The 18,729-nt window shown below is 40.7% G+C and overlaps 1 protein-coding gene across 3 annotated transcripts in view; it reads left to right on the plus strand.

The window, feature by feature from the left end:
• ranbp10 (RAN binding protein 10) overlaps positions 1-18,701 on the plus strand; it is a 33,201-nt gene extending 14,500 nt beyond the window's left edge. Inside the window, exons 3-15 of one of the 3 annotated variants that reach the window (XM_053319224.1) lie at positions 3,972-4,024; positions 8,969-9,136; positions 9,276-9,298; positions 10,086-10,270; positions 11,374-11,486; positions 11,792-11,900; positions 12,026-12,174; positions 12,309-12,525; positions 14,686-14,825; positions 15,045-15,196; positions 17,066-17,177; positions 17,852-17,993; positions 18,271-18,701. In XM_053319224.1, the coding sequence (XP_053175199.1) occupies positions 3,972-4,024; positions 8,969-9,136; positions 9,276-9,298; positions 10,086-10,270; positions 11,374-11,486; positions 11,792-11,900; positions 12,026-12,174; positions 12,309-12,525; positions 14,686-14,825; positions 15,045-15,196; positions 17,066-17,177; positions 17,852-17,982 (1,552 nt within the window). In that variant the 3' untranslated portion in view covers positions 17,983-17,993; positions 18,271-18,701. Of the gene's footprint in view, positions 1-3,971; positions 4,025-8,968; positions 9,137-9,275; positions 9,299-10,085; positions 10,271-11,373; positions 11,487-11,791; positions 11,901-12,025; positions 12,175-12,308; positions 12,526-14,685; positions 14,826-15,044; positions 15,197-17,065; positions 17,178-17,851; positions 18,247-18,270 lie in introns of those variants that run through there. The other 2 variants (XM_053319223.1, XM_053319225.1) reach the window with 2 other exon arrangements.
• The last annotated feature ends 28 nt before the right edge of the window (positions 18,702-18,729 follow it).

Here is an 18,729-nt window from a genome sequence, read left to right on the forward strand (position 1 = left end):
CATAAATGGCAAAAGAACTGTCTGTATGTGTATCCTTTAGAAAAAAAAAAGTTATTCTTTTGAGGGAAAACAAGAGCTATTTAAAAGGATGGGGTCCTTTTATTAATCTTGAACATATAGACTTGGAGAGCATACTGAGTCAGCAGAATGAAGTTGGACATGATTGATGGAAGCTTAACATGTCTCTCTTTAAGTTGGCTGTATGGTGAGATGAAATTGGACATGGTGGTTTCTTGCTGTAGGAGAAATATTTGTATTTCTTCTTCATTTGTATATTGTGTATGAAGTAAATGTATATAAAAGAACGTCTAACAGAGATGAATGGTAGAGTAGTTTGTTTAAATAAAATTTACTATCAAACTTACTCTAGTTTAACAGTACTTATGCTTTCATTGTGTTGTTGCTTATACTGATATGTTATCTGTGGATTAACACTCAGAACTACGACTAGATTGGATTAATCAACCAATCCAGGCATTGTTTGATCCCAAATGGGTGTCTGAAGGGATGACATCATGCTGGTCTGGGTATTTCTAAGTTCACTTTCCCATAAAACCAAATTGAAATATAATTGATCAGTGCTCAATAGTACTTCACTTCAAATGTTGCCCTACAGTAAGCCATATGATAGTAGCGGTAGGCAAATGGCGACATCAAAACTTTCAAGTAATCTTTCACAAATCTACTGTGCAATATATTTAATTTCCCGCTTCTCTTTTTTCTCCTTTTTTAACAATTATATACATTTATTTTTACTCTAATTGGAACTCGCGCTCAAAGAAGCCAAGTCTCTGCCTTCAGTGTTGCCACCTGTGTTGCTGTGCATGTGATAATAAAAGCTCTTGAATGTTGAATTCAAACAGAAATGGTCTGTTGAAAACATTTTCTTTTTTCAACTTTCAATCAGCCACAAATGAAACAGGCCAGTGATGATCATGTGTGAATATTCAATAAAGTAGCGATCTCTACATTTCTAGTAATATGTTCTGCAACACCGAACATGAACTCACTCATTTTCTTTAGCTAAATGAGTATTACAATAAGCTGTAACTCTGTTAGCTCTCACTTACCAATGGTGGAAAATGGCATCTGCCATCAGATACCATCCAAAACAGTGTTATAAATCAATTTCATTTTAAATGAATTAAAGGAAGGAAACAAAACATAAAGGCCTGAGTTTCCCCCATATGAAAATATAATGAAAAACATGGCCCATGATTGAACCTGCCCTCAGCTAAGTATTTGCTGGGATTGATGGGGTTGTCGATCAGAACCAGTGACTGCATTTTGCCAGGCGCTTAAACATCTGGTTTTCAAAACTCACTTTTAACCTTTACCCAACACTGGAACTGAAACTTTCCCCCATCCTCCCCATTTCAAATCCGAGGTTACATAATACACTGTTAACACTCCCCAGTTCCAGCTGAGCAGCTCAATGCAAAGCTGTGGTGTAAAAGGTATCTACAGTGCTGGTAACTAACGACCTTAGATACAAACAGGAAATCCTTCTAATTCAACTGAGCCACAGAGAGACACCACAACTTTAATATAGGACAGAACAACATAGGGAATTCATATTTAAGGTTTGACTTTGCCACAGAATCCAAATGAAATGAAATTCCATTCATTCTTCAGAAACAGAAAGACACCACATATCAGCAAACACTGCATGAGTAATGCCATGATATTCCACTACAATAACATACATACTACTGAAACTGGGCTTTAGAAGAAAACGTGAAATTGACCTCTGAACAAGAAAACTAGAGCCAGACTTATATATCAGTCAGCCAATATTATTGGCCGATATTGGCCTATCACAGATATATCGGTATCAGCATTTATGTTGTTCGATATGCACCAATATTTTTATATAGGCAGCATTTTATGTACAGTACTGTACAAAAGTCTTAGGCCACCATTAGTTTGTTGTTTAAGCAATGCTATAAAGATGATATGTAATTATTTATCAGTCTCTTTAATAGAATACAAGCAGAAAATACAGGACATGTGAATGCAGTATTAAAAAACAGGAAAAACAGCTTCTATACGCTAAAGTGGCAAGTATTTAGTGTGACCTCCTCTTACACCTGAGTAATAGCAGGAACCTGATTCTTTTAAACCTAAATGGAATAGAACCTTAATTATTGTCTTACTATTTCATGTCAAAATGACTGCTGTGAAAAGGGTCAGTTCCACCAGGTTTGAGCATTACATACACATGTTGTTTAACTCATTGGAAGCTTGCTAATATGTATAAGACCAACTTTCAGTCACATCATTCCATTCAAAATGCCAAAGATCACAGAATTTGACAGACATAAAGTCATTATTTAGCATCAGCAAGGCCACTCTCAAAGGAAAACCAGCAAACAAACTGGATACTCAAGACGTGGTATTCAAGCTGTTATAAAGACATTTGAAGAATCAGGAGAGGTCAAGGTCATGGTTTTATTTTTCAGCATGATAATGATCCCAAGCACACTGCTAATGCACTGAAATCATATTTGGAGAGAAAAACAGCTGATAAAACACTGACAGTCATGGATTGGCCTCCACAGAGTCTAGACCTGAATATTATAGAGACAATATGGGCTCACCTGACAGAGGAAGAAATAAAAGAACAACTCTGGGAAGTGCTGTAAAAAGCCAAAAGACCACTTCAGAAAACTTCAGGGCAGTCTCCCTAAAAGAGTACAAGCTGTGCTTAGTGCAAGGAGAGGTCACACTAAATACTGAGTTTTGCCTGTAGAAGCCATTTTGTTCTGAAAATGGTGTTGTACATCTTGTGTACATATTTCCTGTAGAGACCGAAAAATAAAAAGTCTCAATACAGCCTCAGTCTCTAAAATCTTGTAGAAAAATCTTGTTTCAGCCCACCAAAATGTAATGAGGACTGTGTTTAATATACTACCCATGCAAACTGCCATTTCAGGTATTCTTACTTGACTAATAGAGACCCTGCAACGGACACAGATCAACATGTACAGTAAATAACGTGAGGAAACGCAGTAGATACATTTTCTAAGGAAAATGATTTTCATGTAGGTGTGTGACAAGCAAAATTGTAATTTCTGGTGTTGCAACACATACACAGAGGAGGATTTAAGATTGCCTTCTTCTGCATAGGTTATACATGTACGGTATGGTTTATTATATTTGACTCATATGGTAACCTGCAATGATACATGAGGAGTTGTGTTGTCTTTATTGTTGTTTTCACACCCTCAATAGTGTTTTTCCATGGCCCAAGTGATGGTTTTATCCATTTTGTTCAAGCTGATTAACACAACATAATGAAATCTGTGTCAAAGCCGCTAAATGATATTGGATTTTTTCTGTTACTCTGCATCATGGTTGTTAGTCCCACTCCCAGTGCGACTTACTGGACAACGATCAAAACATCTTCCAGTCCATAGCCTCCGGTGATATGACATCAGCGTCTTTCCCTCCTCTTACATTCCCAAAGTCATTGAGGAAAAAAAAGAAGGAAACTGGTGAATAAGGACACTCATTGGGCTCACACCCAAAATTTGTATTGCTGTGAGTGAGTTGAGTGATGACATCAGCGTGACATTGCCAAAGCGGGCTGAGACTTTTTCAAACAACTGTCAACATTGAGCAAAGAGATGTTTCACTTGCCTGTCAGAAGCTTGCTTACACAAAAAGGAAGAGGGCCAACAACTTAGCCTCATTCGACAGACTTCCAATGTCAACGCTGACCTCTAACCTTTTAACTCTCGCTCTCACTTTTCATGCTATGACTCTGCATTGGAAGCAGTAGTCCACAATGTTAGGAGATTAGCGATAGTATAACTTTCTCTAACAGCCATCAAAATATCATCGGAATATTTGAGAAAACGGCTAAAGAACTAAAAGGTTTCGGGAGTCAGAAGAACTGAAGTGAATACAGATGTGTTTATTTGTATGATAAGTAAAGATGTTCTGATGTTTCTTCTCTTGTCATGCAGGTACATGGGTATCGGCTTGTCTGCGCAAGGAGTCAACATGAACAGACTGCCTGGTGAGTAACACGTACCATAGATAGAAGGATAGACATTTTGATCAGATATCTCAACGCTGAAATTAACTTAAGGATGTTCCAATGGGCGGGTAGATGTCAAAATGTATTGATACATGGACTGTAGAACAACAGGACTCAGTCTGTGGCCGAAGCAATCAGTGAGATGGGGTGAAATGAAAGGATTCCCCAAGGTTACTCGATGTGAATGGAGTATTTTGTGAGTACCGCATCACGCCAGCATCCAGCAATAACATCGGCTTGCTAGGCCGGTGCCAGAATTTCAACCTCTTAGCAGTCGGATTGGCAAGTTGAGAAGAAAAAAACAAATCCTGCTGCGCTCCATCTTTTGTTCAAGTTTGGTTACACACAGAACGGCCCGCGCAATACAATTAAGCAGCTCTGGAGGGACTGGCCAAAACCTTGACCCTGAACTTTTCTAATCGCTTATTGGCCCCGCAGTTGTAACTCTACAACCCCATTGGCTCAGATTACAATCAAACACTGACAATGCTATATATGTGGTGGCTTAATTTTAGCCTTTACATCATCAAATTGTTTTATTAGTCAGTGGAAAAGGCTTGTTAAACCGTTGTCAGGTTGTAGATATTAATGAGGTGGATTTGTGGGAAAGATGGTTGAGGCAAGATAGAGTAAAAGTAGATGAAAAGAATAAAATAAAAGTGACAAGATTTTGTGGATAAATGAAAGTTTGTGACTAGCTGGAGGAGTGCCAACATTTATGAGATTTGGGGACGAAGGCAGGAGATGAGGATGGCGTTGCTATAGTAATTGGAAGTGGATTGCATATCCAGTCTGAACAGTCTGTCAGCTGCAGAGAGAACATGTTGAGACATGTCCCCGAGCAGTCATATGGATCAGTGACGGATGACGTTGATTGGGTTTGTGGTCTGATGTAGGACCAACATTGCGACTCAGTTTGTGAAGCCAAAGTGCTGAAAGTCTATTTTCTGTAGGAAATATTTTTAGCTTGAACATTTTATAAAGCATTTTATGAAATATGTTTTTATACAGTTTCACCAAGTATGTTAAAAATACTTTAGTTTACACTGCACCTGACCCTATATAAACCAAACTCACTGGATTATTGGCATCTAAATGAGGGTGAAAGTAAGCCCAACACAAAGCAATTTCTATTTAAAAAACTTCCTTCTGACTTGTGAGAGATTCAAATATTTTTGTCCCGCATATGCATCCAACTCTAAAACCGCTGAATCCTACATTTCCCATAATACAACTCTTTTGTTAGGCTTTTCCTGCCTAGCAAAAGAGACACTAAGTTTGTTAGGCAGGCTTTCTGTTGTAAACTTATAGTCTCCAAGCCCAGCTAATCATGATGACATCACTGTGACATCATCTGCGCCTTCAGATTGGCCATAAACAATATACAGTGGTTCCCCTTTAAAGTTTTTTGTACATACTTGGGCTTTTTTTTTACATGGCAGCACCAACTAATTACCAAGATAAAGATGAAATAATATCATGGAGAATTACCAGACAGCTTTTATCACTCGTTTCTTTTCATAATTTCAAATGCCAAACGTATCATTTTATGCGGACTGCCCTTTTCCTGTTCCTTTGTTTTACATGTGTGAATAAAGCTGGATTGACGCAAAGGTGCTATCATGTAAGAAAGCAAGACAGTGTATGAGTTATCCAAGCCTTTGTCTGTACTGACACACAAGCATTTATTGTTTGCTGTGTGCTGACTCTGAATGGTAACACAAACTGTCACATGATCGTGTTATTTATTGCTGTGAGTTAGATATGAGTTTGGAAAAAGGGTTCGAAGCACAGAGAAGAAATCCCACCCTCCACACACACACACACACACACACACACACACACACACACACACACACAATGACATCCATGAACGGCTCAGCGATCTCATAGCAATGACATAGGCGGAAGCATCGTGGCCATATAACATCCCGAGGGCCTGACTAAAGCCCCCTTGCCTCTCCCAACCAATCAGACCACTCCTCTGCTCAGACCAATCACATTGTTGTGCTTCCAGCTCTGTCTGGGACCGTTTGACCTGCTTATTGACCAGTCAAGATCAGTCCAGCGACCGAGGTTTGTGGAATGCTGTGGACCCTGGGGCGGCCAGTTCAGCACAGTCTAGATACACACACACACACACACACACACACATACACACATACACACATAGACACACACACTCATTCATTCATTCTCCTCTCTTCTTGATTCACATGTGTCAAATGTGACACAAAGGGTGGAACAGCGTGGAACGGTGATGCATGTATGGACGCGTTTTACACACCTGCTCACACACAAGTTATGACAATATTTCGGGTTGCTAGGACACCACTACACATCAGTAGTGGATATAGATCCTAACAGTACTACCCTGACAGACTGTGTGTGTGTTTGTGTGTTTGTGTGTTTGTGTTTGTGTTTGTGTGTGTGTGTGTGTGTGTGTGTGTGTGTGTGTGTGTGTGTGTGTCCTGGACTGATGGATTGAGTTTATTTGTTTGCGTCCGCTCCTCCTCCTCTTTGTATCTGTTTCTGTGTGTGCTCACTTTATGTGTATATGTGTGTGTGTGTTTCCTGGTGACCTCACGCACCTGTTTGTCTTTATATATCTACAGTATATGTGTGTGTGTGTGTGTGTGTGTGTGTCCGTCCCTTAATAGTACAATGTTCTCCACTGCTGACCTCTGTGTCTGATCCTGCTGTGGAGGCCTGCCCATTTCATTAGCATGTTGGAGCAGTGAGCCTGGCTTTAGAGGCAATATCCCTGTCAGCAGATTAATCTAATACCTCACCACACACACACACACACACACACACACATACACACACTCTCACACACAGAAGTATATACACATATGCAGAAAAGAAAACATGGAGAGACAGAACAATATGCAGCACCCACATTAGAGGAAACAGCCCCGGCGCAACGCAGCGCTAACACAAACACAGATGCACACGTTTGGCTTAGGTTAATACTCTGTTACATACTCACAGATACACATACATACAAGTACGCATCTAATATCTCAGCTCACCCACGACCTACTTTCACTAACCCCCGCTTTGCTTTTTGGCAACAGCGGACAAGCTGTGATTGAGGAGAGACACCGACAGAGCAGCAGCAGCAGCAGCAGCAACAAGCTGAAGCCCAACTCCGTCCACCGGGTTGAGTCCCCCACCCCCCCACCCCCCACCACCGCCTCCCTCCGTCTCCCTCCGTCAGCCCTCTCAGCCCAGGAAGAGGAATTCCTGCAAAACTAGATTAGCGTAGAACTTAGGGCACGGCGAGCTTGTCATCCAAATAACTGCGAGCGAATCTCTGATGACAGTTGTTTTTCTCTCCGTGTGGAAGAATGCTGCCGTAGAGAGAGACTGTCGCCCCGTATGTCAGCTCCGTTTGAACTGAAAATCACAGTGAAAGAATGTCTCTGTTGATCCAATCTGTTCAAAAAGACAGGAGAGCCAATTTAGATTCACTGGACTGGAGATCTATCTTGTCTTTTCTGTTAGTAAGAGTTACGATCAAAGTCAAGCAGAATTTATTAGCTGTCATTTTAGTAAAATATCATCCCTGAGGTGGTTTTAGGCATCAGATCAATACCGGTGTCAATATATATTTCTCATCAATAGGCTGTACATATGTAATCCTATAGGGATGGCTCTATAGCAGAAGACAGGGATATAAATACATAAAGGTTATTTGAGGTTAGACTGTAGGTTTGTGGTTTGAGGTTTAAGGCTTTATTTAGCTTATGCAGTGTTTTGGTGGTTTTGATGGTTCTTATGCTTATAAAATGTGTTATAATGATTTATTTTACAGATCTGCAAGTAATGTGGTTAATTATAGAGGTCAAATAAGAATAGCTGCTCTAAACCCAGTTAATGTGAATTCATTAATAGCTTACGATTCTCTGTATTGCCTTCTGTTCTTACGTCTTTTTAAAAGAATCTCTCAGTCACCGCTTCCCCAAGATAAATCTGATCAATCTGAACTGTGGCAAGATGATAAAAAAAGAGGCATTCCACCTAATTTGACACATAAAATTCAGTGAACATGTCATGAAGAAGTACTGCGGAGCTTCTGAAGTGTGCAAAAATAACACGGGTGATATGATGAGGGTTATCTCAGTTCTGGGCTCGAGGCTTAAAACATTTTAGCGCTACAAAACTCAGGAGGGGTTTGACAGAAGTTGGCAGAAAAGGATGTAATGAAAGACACTATCCAGTTGCATTATAGGGAATGACAGATCCAGCTTTAGTTGAGATTGATAGTAAATGTCAGAATATTGCATCTTGTTTCCTTTTGATTTTGATTCCCTTTCACCAGACTTCATGCAGTTGCAATATAAAATAGCAGTTACACACTCATCAGCACCAGAAAGAACAGGAACTTGGGGGAATTAAATGAGCAAATCATGACAATCCTCCTCCTCCTCCTCCTCCTCCTCCTCCTCCTCCCCTCCCTCGTGTTCTGTACTCCTGATTCAGCCTCCTGTGCCGCTGTTCCTGTTGGCGGTGACTCACCAGTTTCTTTACATAGACCAGATTCCCCTGCTGGTCATCCAGTGCACTGCACCACACGCCAAATAGTTAGAAAGTATGTGCGTGCATGCATGTGTGTCTGTGTGTGTGACGCCCTCCAGGCAGCAGCAGTAGTCAGATGGGAAAATCTGAGCAGCACAAGTGAATGAGTAACTACCCCCCCCTCCTTCCTTCCTTCAGCAGCAGCTACTCAAGTGACCTGGAGCAAGTCACTTCACCTCAACTGCTCCAGTGAACTCAGAGGCTGTTTATACAGAGCTGCTCCCGCTCCATACGTGCAGCACACACTTCAATAAAAGCAGAAATCCTCACTGTCAGACTTTTCATAAGAGGGCAAGTATAAAATAAAAAAAGCTAATCCTAATCCTCGTCCTATTTTAGGATGGGACAAGCACTCGTACGGTTACCACGGAGATGACGGCCACTCCTTCTGTTCCTCCGGGACCGGCCAACCGTATGGCCCGACGTTCACCACGGGTGACGTGATTGGCTGCTGTGTCAACCTCATCAACAACACTTGCTTTTACACCAAAAATGGCATCAGTTTAGGTCAGTGAAGATGATTTTTATTCTATATGTGAACAGTTATTTGAATTATTAATTGTGTGATGTAATAATGGATTATTTAACTGATAGCTTGTTATATATGTATATTAACTTTTAACTGCTTGTCTTTTTTACTTCTTAGGTGTAGCCTTCACAGACCTCCCAGTAAGTATCATCATGTGACAGCATGATATCCACAATATACCAAACAATACACATCTTCTCCTCTGCTCTTATCATTTTATTTTACAGCAGCTTGGCAAGCATTAAAAAAAAAAAAACTCTGAACAGAATCTTTCCAAACCAATATTCACATATTTCTACACATCATATTATCATAGTAAATCCACATGATGCTTATCACGCCGCCTCTGTAACAAACTGTAACAGATATCCAGCATGCAGGTCCATATCTAATTGCAGCTTGTGTTGGCAATTGGATCAAAAACTGAAGCTTTTTATTTTGTCCGGTGGCTGCAGTCACCGGAACATTTAAAGCCACTTTAATGGTTTTAAGTGGCCAAATCGGTTTTCAAGAATAGAACAGAAACTCCAAATCATAGTTGGCTGCTGGCCGCCGTGGCTTCCAGAGCAGATGGAGTTACCAACCACTGTCAAACTTAAAGAGCACTTAAATGGATGTTTTGGGGTTTTTTTATTGTTAAATTCATACACTGCTGGTGGCTTTATGTACAGCAAAAGACATCATTTAATAATGAGCTCTATGAAGACAGTCAAGTAAAGAGCTTGTTCACAGCTTGTTATGTTAACCAACCTGTTTATCCAGCGTTCATTTCTTCATTACAGGAACAACCTGAAACGCAGCTTATTACTTTCTTATAATAATAGCTTTGTATAGTAATGAATGATCTAATATAGACTTTAAAGACTTTTATGAATCAATAAAAAAAAAAACGTATAACTTGACTGGTTTTCTTTCTTTCATTACCAGCCCAACCTATACCCCACTGTGGGGCTTCAGACTCCTGGTGAGATCGTAGACGCAAACTTCGGCCAGCAGCCGTTCGTCTTTGACATCGAGGACTACATGAGCGAATGGCGAGCCAAGATCCACGGCATGATCGCTCGCTTCCCTATAGGAGAGAGGCTCGGGGAGTGGCAGGCCGTCCTGCAAAAGTAAGAGTCATTATTATACCCACACCTCTCCAAACACACACACACACACACACATACCTGTCACCATCAGGCCACCATGTTGTTGTGAAAATGACAGCATGTAGCAGCTCAACAGAAAAAAACAAACATGAAATGATGAGCAGTAAAAGCTGGCAGTGGTACATTTTACACACAATTTACAAAACATGACCGTGTTTTGAATGAGCATACAGAGACTGCAGGCTCCCATCGGAAATGAAGGTGATGTGACACCTCTTAAGCAGATGAAAACACGATCACTCTCATTTAATAGTTTTAAATATTCCTGGCTATATCAGCTGCATTGTGACTGATAATGAGTATATTTTGGGACTTTTTATGCAAATGGACAGTAGAGAGAGAGATGGGTGGAAAAGTGAAATTCATGCATTAAAGCTCCCTCATCAAGCCGGAACCAAACTGGAAACGCTGTGATCATATTCTATAGTGTCATATTATATACTGATTTTCCAGCAGAGTCTACTGTCTTCCTGGTGTGATCAAATGTTGCCGCAGAGCAAAACCAATGATTAAATTCAAGATTTCCACATCGCTGGCCGCCTATACTCTCTGTCTTTGCTGTTAAGTCCACTGTGTAGGTGTAGTTACCTGCACAGTCTGTGAAAATATTGGAGTTTTTTCATTCTGGGCAGACGGTAGACATCTGTGAGATAAGAAAAGTACCTTTTTTAAAGGTGCAACTCTTATGTGACTGAGTCAAAGAGTTACATGCAAAGTGCTGAGCTCACAAATTAAGTGACTTAATCACTCCGTTTAGATACTTTTTTGCTAAATTATAAACTCCTCTTTTATTGTTTCCAAATGCAAAGTGATGCTACTAATTAGTTGAGCACCACAATAACTGATTTGTATGAATGTGATGAATCTATGTTCTCATTACCTAAAGGGATACTCCATAAAATTTGTATTTACATACACTACATGAAGTTGTATGGTATCTTTCAGTGTCCACACCACAGCTCAGATGACCAATGATAAAATTAAGGAAATATGGCCTATTCATTTAAATCTGCAAAAAATTTAATGTTGAACCTTTAACTTATCTTTGGTGTTTTGTCTCCTAGTATGGTGTCCAGCTATCTGGTGCACCACGGGTACTGTGCCACCGCAACAGCCTTCGCCAGAGCCACAGAGACCATGATACAAGAGGACCAGACATCTATAAAGAACAGACAGAGTGAGTGACTTAAACAACCACACACACACACACACACACACACACACACACACACACACACACACACACACACACACACACACACACACACACACACACTACCTGTACACTGTCTTTACTTCTCCAGCAAAGGTTTAGTTGCCTTTTTGCTATAGAATAATTCCAGTAACGGGAATCCAGAATAACATACTTATTTATTGTATATTGTTTGTCACTAATGATGTAACCTTTATGAATGATGTATTGGTCTCTATCTAATGATCAATATACTGTATAAATAGCATCCTGCTTTGTTTGTCTCACAGGAATACAGAAGCTGGTGCTGGCAGGACGGGTGGGTGAAGCCATAGAAGCCACTCAGCAACTTTATCCCGGCCTGTTAGAACACAATCCCAACCTACTATTCATGTTGAAGTAAGTCAGCATATTTTTATATACATATATAAAGCCAAACAAATCTAGATCTAGAAGTCAAGTCAGAAGAGTATGATTCAGCTTCCCAGCGTGTAACCCTAACACCGGTATACCTTGGCCTCCAGGTGTCGTCAGTTCGTGGAGATGGTGAACGGTACAGACAGTGAGGTTCGCTGCTTGACCATTCGCTCCCCCAAATCCCAGGACAGTTACCCTGGCTCCCCCAGCCTCAGCCCTCGCCACGGAGCCGGCAACACACACCTGCACACCGGAGGTACACACGCTCAGAAGCAGCATGATACACAAATATAATGACAAACACCTTAAAAGAACAATAATCATTTCTTTTGGCATCTTAAAAAATGTTTTTGTTTTTTTCTCACTCCATCCCATCACCCTCCACTCCAGGAGCAGACAGCCCCACCTGCAGTAACGGGGTGACTCCCCCCAACAAGTCAAAGAGCCATGGCGGCGTTGGCGCCGGCAGCGTCAAATACCCCAGCGCGTCCTCCTCCGCCTCCTCCTCCACCTCCTCCTCCCCTTCCTCCGTTAACTACTCCGAGTCCAACTCCTCCGATTCCACCAAGAGCCAGCCGCACAGCGCCAACAGCACCCAGGAGACCAGGTAGGCAGCAGCACCGTCACTTTTAGACCTGATGAGCCTCTGTCATGTGTGTAATTAACAGTAACAGGTGTGACGCTAAGGGTCGTCCCCGGTATCAGATGCAGCATGTACTCAGGATATGTGCTCATGAATAAAAAGAGATGTCACAGGTAATGATCGGTGTTATCACCTCATCATTAAGGACCTATTTTTTATCACCCAGTGCAGCGTGATAGGTCTCGGGTACCTGCTATTTTGGTTCATGTATGTGCAGCGGCACAAAGTGGGAAAGGGCAGGATGAAGGTGGATACAGATGGGAGGGTTTGGTGATGAGTAAATACACTCTCAGCCAGTCACATCACCGGTCCCCTAGCTCTGAAACAGCCGAGCCAATCACAGCGAAGCAACGACATCATCGTCAGCTCTCCGCAAATGAAGAATTAGAGCAGATTGTCAGCAACGCCATAAATACGCCAGTGATGATAAACAAAATAGTTTGGTGAAGCCGTCAATCGTGAAATGTGACACAGCTGCATTGATGGTGTAATGCATTTCAAAATAGAACATGACACACTACTTTTTCTGAATTAAAAAAAAGTTGTAAAAGAAGTCGTAAGTGACCAGTCTGATATATGTAGAGGTGTGTGAGGTTATTCTGTAGCTGCCTGGTGTCATTTGCACCTCATTTACTAAAGTTGACGGCTTCTGGTGCGTCACTTCTCAACTCAGAGGCTGCAGATGAATCAACACATCTGTCCTATGATGTTAGGATTTAAAGAAGAATATTTTTTATGCTGTATAAAGCAGCTACGGGAAACAGATACTGCAAGAATCACCATCATTTATAGATACATAACACTACTCTCCTTCTTTCAACCACCATTATTTGATCATATTTGCTTTATTTGTTCCAAGTCATTACTTTACTCACACAGATGCGGTGGTGAAATGCTTCTTCTCAGCACATCTCAGACCACTACTTATCCAACAGTTTGCTTTGCACCGCTTCATATGAATGAACCTTTCAACTGACGGAGCCTCTCCTCCACGTGTGCACCGTGTGCTCTGTGCTTAACACCAAAATACCACACAGACATGCAAAGGGAATTTCAAAGTCAGGAAAATAAACTGCGGTATGGGATGGTTTTATCTTCCATAAATCACCACCGCAGTCATTTTCTGGTTTTTGATCTTCTTTGAGTAGATGAGAAGGATGTGAGCGACCTTTACCATGCAAATGTATCAAAATACTAAGTTTTAATGGAACGCCAAAACAAGAAGTTGTTGTAACTCCACTGCATGTTGTCCAATTTGCCCCAAACTTCACATGACTGATTGGAGTCCAGGCCTGAACACAATACATTAATAACCATTAGTAATAATACAATATTGAGTCATGTTCACAACACCACCTACTGACAACAAGAAGACTGCCTTATGTGACAAACATCATCTAATTTACATGGTGTAGTCTATATGTGATATACATTAACATGATGTATAATTATAGTGGACACAGGAAGTGGTAGTTAACTTAACTAAGAGTTCAGGCCTAAAGACATCACCTTTGTCCCTTATAACATTTTATGAAATGTAATCATATTCTCTAAACTACTTATTTAAAATTTGAAAACAGAGAGGAATGTTAAGCCATTACCCAAAATTTCATCTTTGCTGACCGTCCTGCAGTGACATAGACGTGTACTCCAGGGTGTGTGAGTACACTGTGACATCGCTGCAGGATTTGGTCAGAGGTGCAACAGAGCACACTTCTGCTCGCTGTTAAAGTAACTGCACTCTAGACCATGTATGGAGGAAGAGCTTCTGTTGGGCTTGTGATCACTGAGCTAGTGCAGCCCTTCCTTGCTTTGCGCTGCTTTAAATCACTGCAGCAGAGTGTGAAAGCAGCATGTGGTCACCACCAGCTGGCAACCTCAGCAAGAGTATCTGCAGCTAGCATTTAAAGAGCCACATCCCACATGCAACTATTTAAAGTTTTGAATTAGTAGTTTCCATTTGGATGACTAAACACTTGTGTGCCCTAATGGACCTCTGTGTGTGTGTGTGTGTGTGTGTGTGTGTGTGTGTGTGTGTGTGTGTGTGTGTGTGTGTCTGTGTGTGTGTGTGTCTGTGTGTGTGTGTGTCTGTGTGTGTCTGTGTGTGTGTGTATGTGTGTGTAGTGACAGTGAGATGGACATAGAAACAGAGCACTATACCAACGGGGTTGTTGAGAGTTCCTCAGCACGGATCATGAATGGCACATACAAACATGAAGAGATCCTCCAGCCAGACGACAACAGCATTGGCAACGGTGTCACAGGTACACACACACACACACACACACACACACACACACACACACACACACACACACACACACACTTCTCCTTTCATTCATCTTTACATGCTTTGTTGTATTCCTCTGTATGCCTCTTGCTTTCTTGCATTTCCCTCCTTTTTCTCACGTACAACTTTCCAATTTGACGTTTCAATGTGTGTGTACGTGTGTGTGTGTGTGTGCGTGTGTGTGTCTCACCAGCAGATGAGGGTTACAACAACAGTAGACAGCTTTGTGGAGGCAACCAGGCAGCCACGGAGAGGATGATCCAGTTTGGACGGGAGCTGCAGGCGCTCAACGAACAGCTGTGCCGCGAGTACGGCAAGAATGCCACGCACAAGAAGATGTTACAGGTACACACACACACACACACTGGCTTGAGTTCAACAAAACATCTGTGCTACAACAGATTAAAGCGGTGCCAAAACTGGGCTGAAGAGATTTCTTGTGTTGGCACCAGTTAAACTCCTGATGGCAGCGGTGTGTACACGCTGCAGGAACTGGAGCGACTGCTTTAATAAAGCAGATAGTGTCCAAACTGTCTACTACTATTTAGTTTAGGCCAGTTCTCCAGTGCATGCTCAAATGACTTTGTACTCCATAAAAGGAGGTGGGGGCAAAACATTCAAACCTGCAGTGAAATGATGAAGGATCTGCCAAAGAGCTTTACTGTAGCTATAAACTGTTTTATAATATAAGGATTTTGTAGTAAGGAAAAGCAGCTTTATTTATATAGCAAGTTGCATACACAGGTCCAACTCAATGTGCTTTATAAAAACAAACAAGTAACAGTAAGAATTAGAAGCATAAACATACAATAAAGAAATAAATAAAACCCACTTATAGTAAAAATTGGAAAGTACAGAAAAATACAAAGAGAGAAAGAAAACAAAAAGCTAGACTAGAAAGTGCAGCATCAAATAATAAATTGTTAAAATGATTCAAACAAACAGTGCAAATGAAAGATTAAAATTTAAAGTGCTTTAAAAGAGCTCAGTCATAATAAGCACATGAAAAAAGTTTTGAACCTGAATTTACAAATGTTCACATTTTTCATAGTAATCATATAAGAATGAGCTTGGATGCATTTGCGAAGACATCTATATTGAAATTCTTCTTTCTTCTTCATTCTGTGCCTGTTCTATTAGTCATTAGTCAACATTTGTGTCTTAAAAGGTGCATGGAGTGATTAATGGGGGGACAGAAACGTAGCACTGATGCAGCGTAACATTTTCAACCCATCTGGAGTCGTGTTTTTGGTCACCTGACTAGTAGTGGGGTTTTTCCTATGGTACACATGCTGATCCATGCTGACACAGCATGAGTATTTTTGCAGAAAATGCATTAAGAGTCTGCCATTTACAGCTCTTTATCTTAACATCTCACTGTGGCTGTTTCTACTTTTAGTATTCCTCTCTGCTCTATTTAAAACTGATCCACTGACCATATATCTCCACATCTTGTCATGTAGACCTATTTTACAGAATAGCACTGCTATTAATTAAGCTCTGCTACCTCTAAAACACATTTAATTCCCTTTAACTTTATCTTAGTGAAAGCCTTCCGGAATCTTTTAATTCAATGCAGCAACAGCGACAGGAAGTGTTTTTATCAGCAGAAACTTAGCACGACTCTGAAAGCGATCAGAAACGGTAATGTGTAATAAGATATCTGAAAGTACAAACAGGAAAGAAACATCAAATCAAACAGATTCAGCTGGACGAGAGCTGAACAGTGTCTTGAAACATGCTGCTTGTTTGAGATCATTAGTTTGCTTATCTTTCAGTTCTGGTTTGGTCTCCACCAACTACCGAATAAAAATGCTGCTTGTTAGCTTGCTCGCTAAAAAGTTGCGTAAGCAGCACAGAGCTGCAATGATGTCTCAGTAGATACAACACTAGCTAGATAGCAGATGGCTCTATTCCTACAACTGACCTGTAGACACAGCATGGTCTTACAGGCTCAATCATTCATATTTAGTAACACCTTCAAACTAATACTAATGCTGCTGTTTGTATCAGTAATGGAGTCTAATCGGCTATCAGTCAATGCTTCACTGTCTCCAGGAATATAACATGAGCTATGAGATCATGGTCATTTTCTGGCCAGATGGTACATCATCATTCCAACCCAGCAAGCTGCTGAATGTACACGCTGCTGTATCGTTCCAGCTGTGTTGTATTCACACGGGCCTCTTTCTGTCTGTCTGTATATGTGTGTAGGATGCATTCAGCCTGCTAGCGTACTCAGACCCGTGGAACTGCCCCGTGGGCCAGCAGTTAGACCCCACGCAGAGAGAATCCCTCTGCTCCGCACTCAACAGCGCCATATTGGGTAAGTAAGCACTTGACATTGTTCCGGTCTTTGATTTCAAGTAGGTCACTTGTGACTTTTAAAGTTCTAGCCAATTTGCCAACACAACGATTGTTGCACCCTAATTATACCTGCAGTATGTCACTTTACAGTTCAAATGTAGAACTTTTAAAAGAACTTTTATTAGCCTTGAAGTAAATTTGAATTGAAAACTTGTGACACATAGGAAGACATGGATGTAACAATGAAATCTTATCATATGAGATATGATGATATATTTATATTTTGTGTATCAGACATAACGTAGTCCATGCACTAATGGAACTGAATGGATTATCTAATACATCTCTGTTGTTGGGAAAGCCATCTAAAGCCATCTCACCTCAAGGTTCATTTAGTAGCTGTTCTGGAGCTTTCGATCACATTGCATGATCTTCATCAGCAGTTGGAATTTGCTCTGTTGTCATGGAGCTGTAGATGTTAACCAATATCCCCTTTAACGTCCATTTAGTAGCTGTTCTGGAGCTTTCAATCACATTGCATGAACTTGATCTTGAAAACAGCAGTTGACGTACCACTTAAAATATAATATGTAATATTTGGAGTACACTAACCTACCTCATTGTTAATGTGTTATGACTTCTACATTTCATCCATCTCTGACTCTTTATTGTGGGTTTTTTTTTCTGCTTCAGAGTCCCAAAATCTGCCCAAGCAGCCTCCTCTGATGTTAGCGCTGGGCCAAGCCACAGAGTGTGTTCAGCTCATGGCTCGAGTCCGATCTGGTTCCTGCTCCTTTGCCAGAGTAGACAACTTTTTGCACTAGCACATGGCCAGGTGAGTATGTTAATGTAGTATGAGACATTAATACTACAACCACGCACAATACTTAAAATACTGATGCCTTAATTATCACTTACTTAGAGCATACACACATATAATGAAACCCATTTGTGCATTGTGTACATATATTGTTTACATTAAGAGAACAATTACTCACAAGCTAATAGTGAGTCAGTGTATCTGTTCTGTACATTCATATAAAATCAATTAGTTTGAACCATGCTACTATAATTCATTCACCTGGCTTAGACAATTACCCGTCTCTCCACAGGTTTTATGTTAAGTAGCACTGAGAGAAGGCATGTCCAGCAGGTAGTTGTCAAGGCGACGGAGGAAAGAGCATGCGTGTGATTGGTGTGTTTGGCTGTCCGTCAGACCGAGCCAGCGGCACAAACAGAGGAGAACGGAGGAGAGCAGAGAAGAAAGCTTCCTTTTAATTTAGTATTATCAAATAAAGAAATGTGTGACACTATTTAAAGATAATTAATTATTATTCTGTTTATCTAGCCTTTTTTTTTTTTTTTAGTTCTTTTTTTTTTTTTTGTCAGTTTGTTGTGCTCATCCAGGACAAAAAAAACTTTTGTAATTCCCCTTTTATTTTCTCTTTTTGTTTTTCATGGGTTGGATTTTGATTCCCTATGTTCAGTATTTTATTTTATTTTATTTTTCACATGTTGTTGTCATTGTTCACCATATCACACACCGCAAATACCCACAGCTGGTTACCACG

This window comes from Scomber japonicus, chromosome 5, assembly GCF_027409825.1.
Source record: "Scomber japonicus isolate fScoJap1 chromosome 5, fScoJap1.pri, whole genome shotgun sequence".
Taxonomy (NCBI): domain Eukaryota; kingdom Metazoa; phylum Chordata; class Actinopteri; order Scombriformes; family Scombridae; genus Scomber; species Scomber japonicus.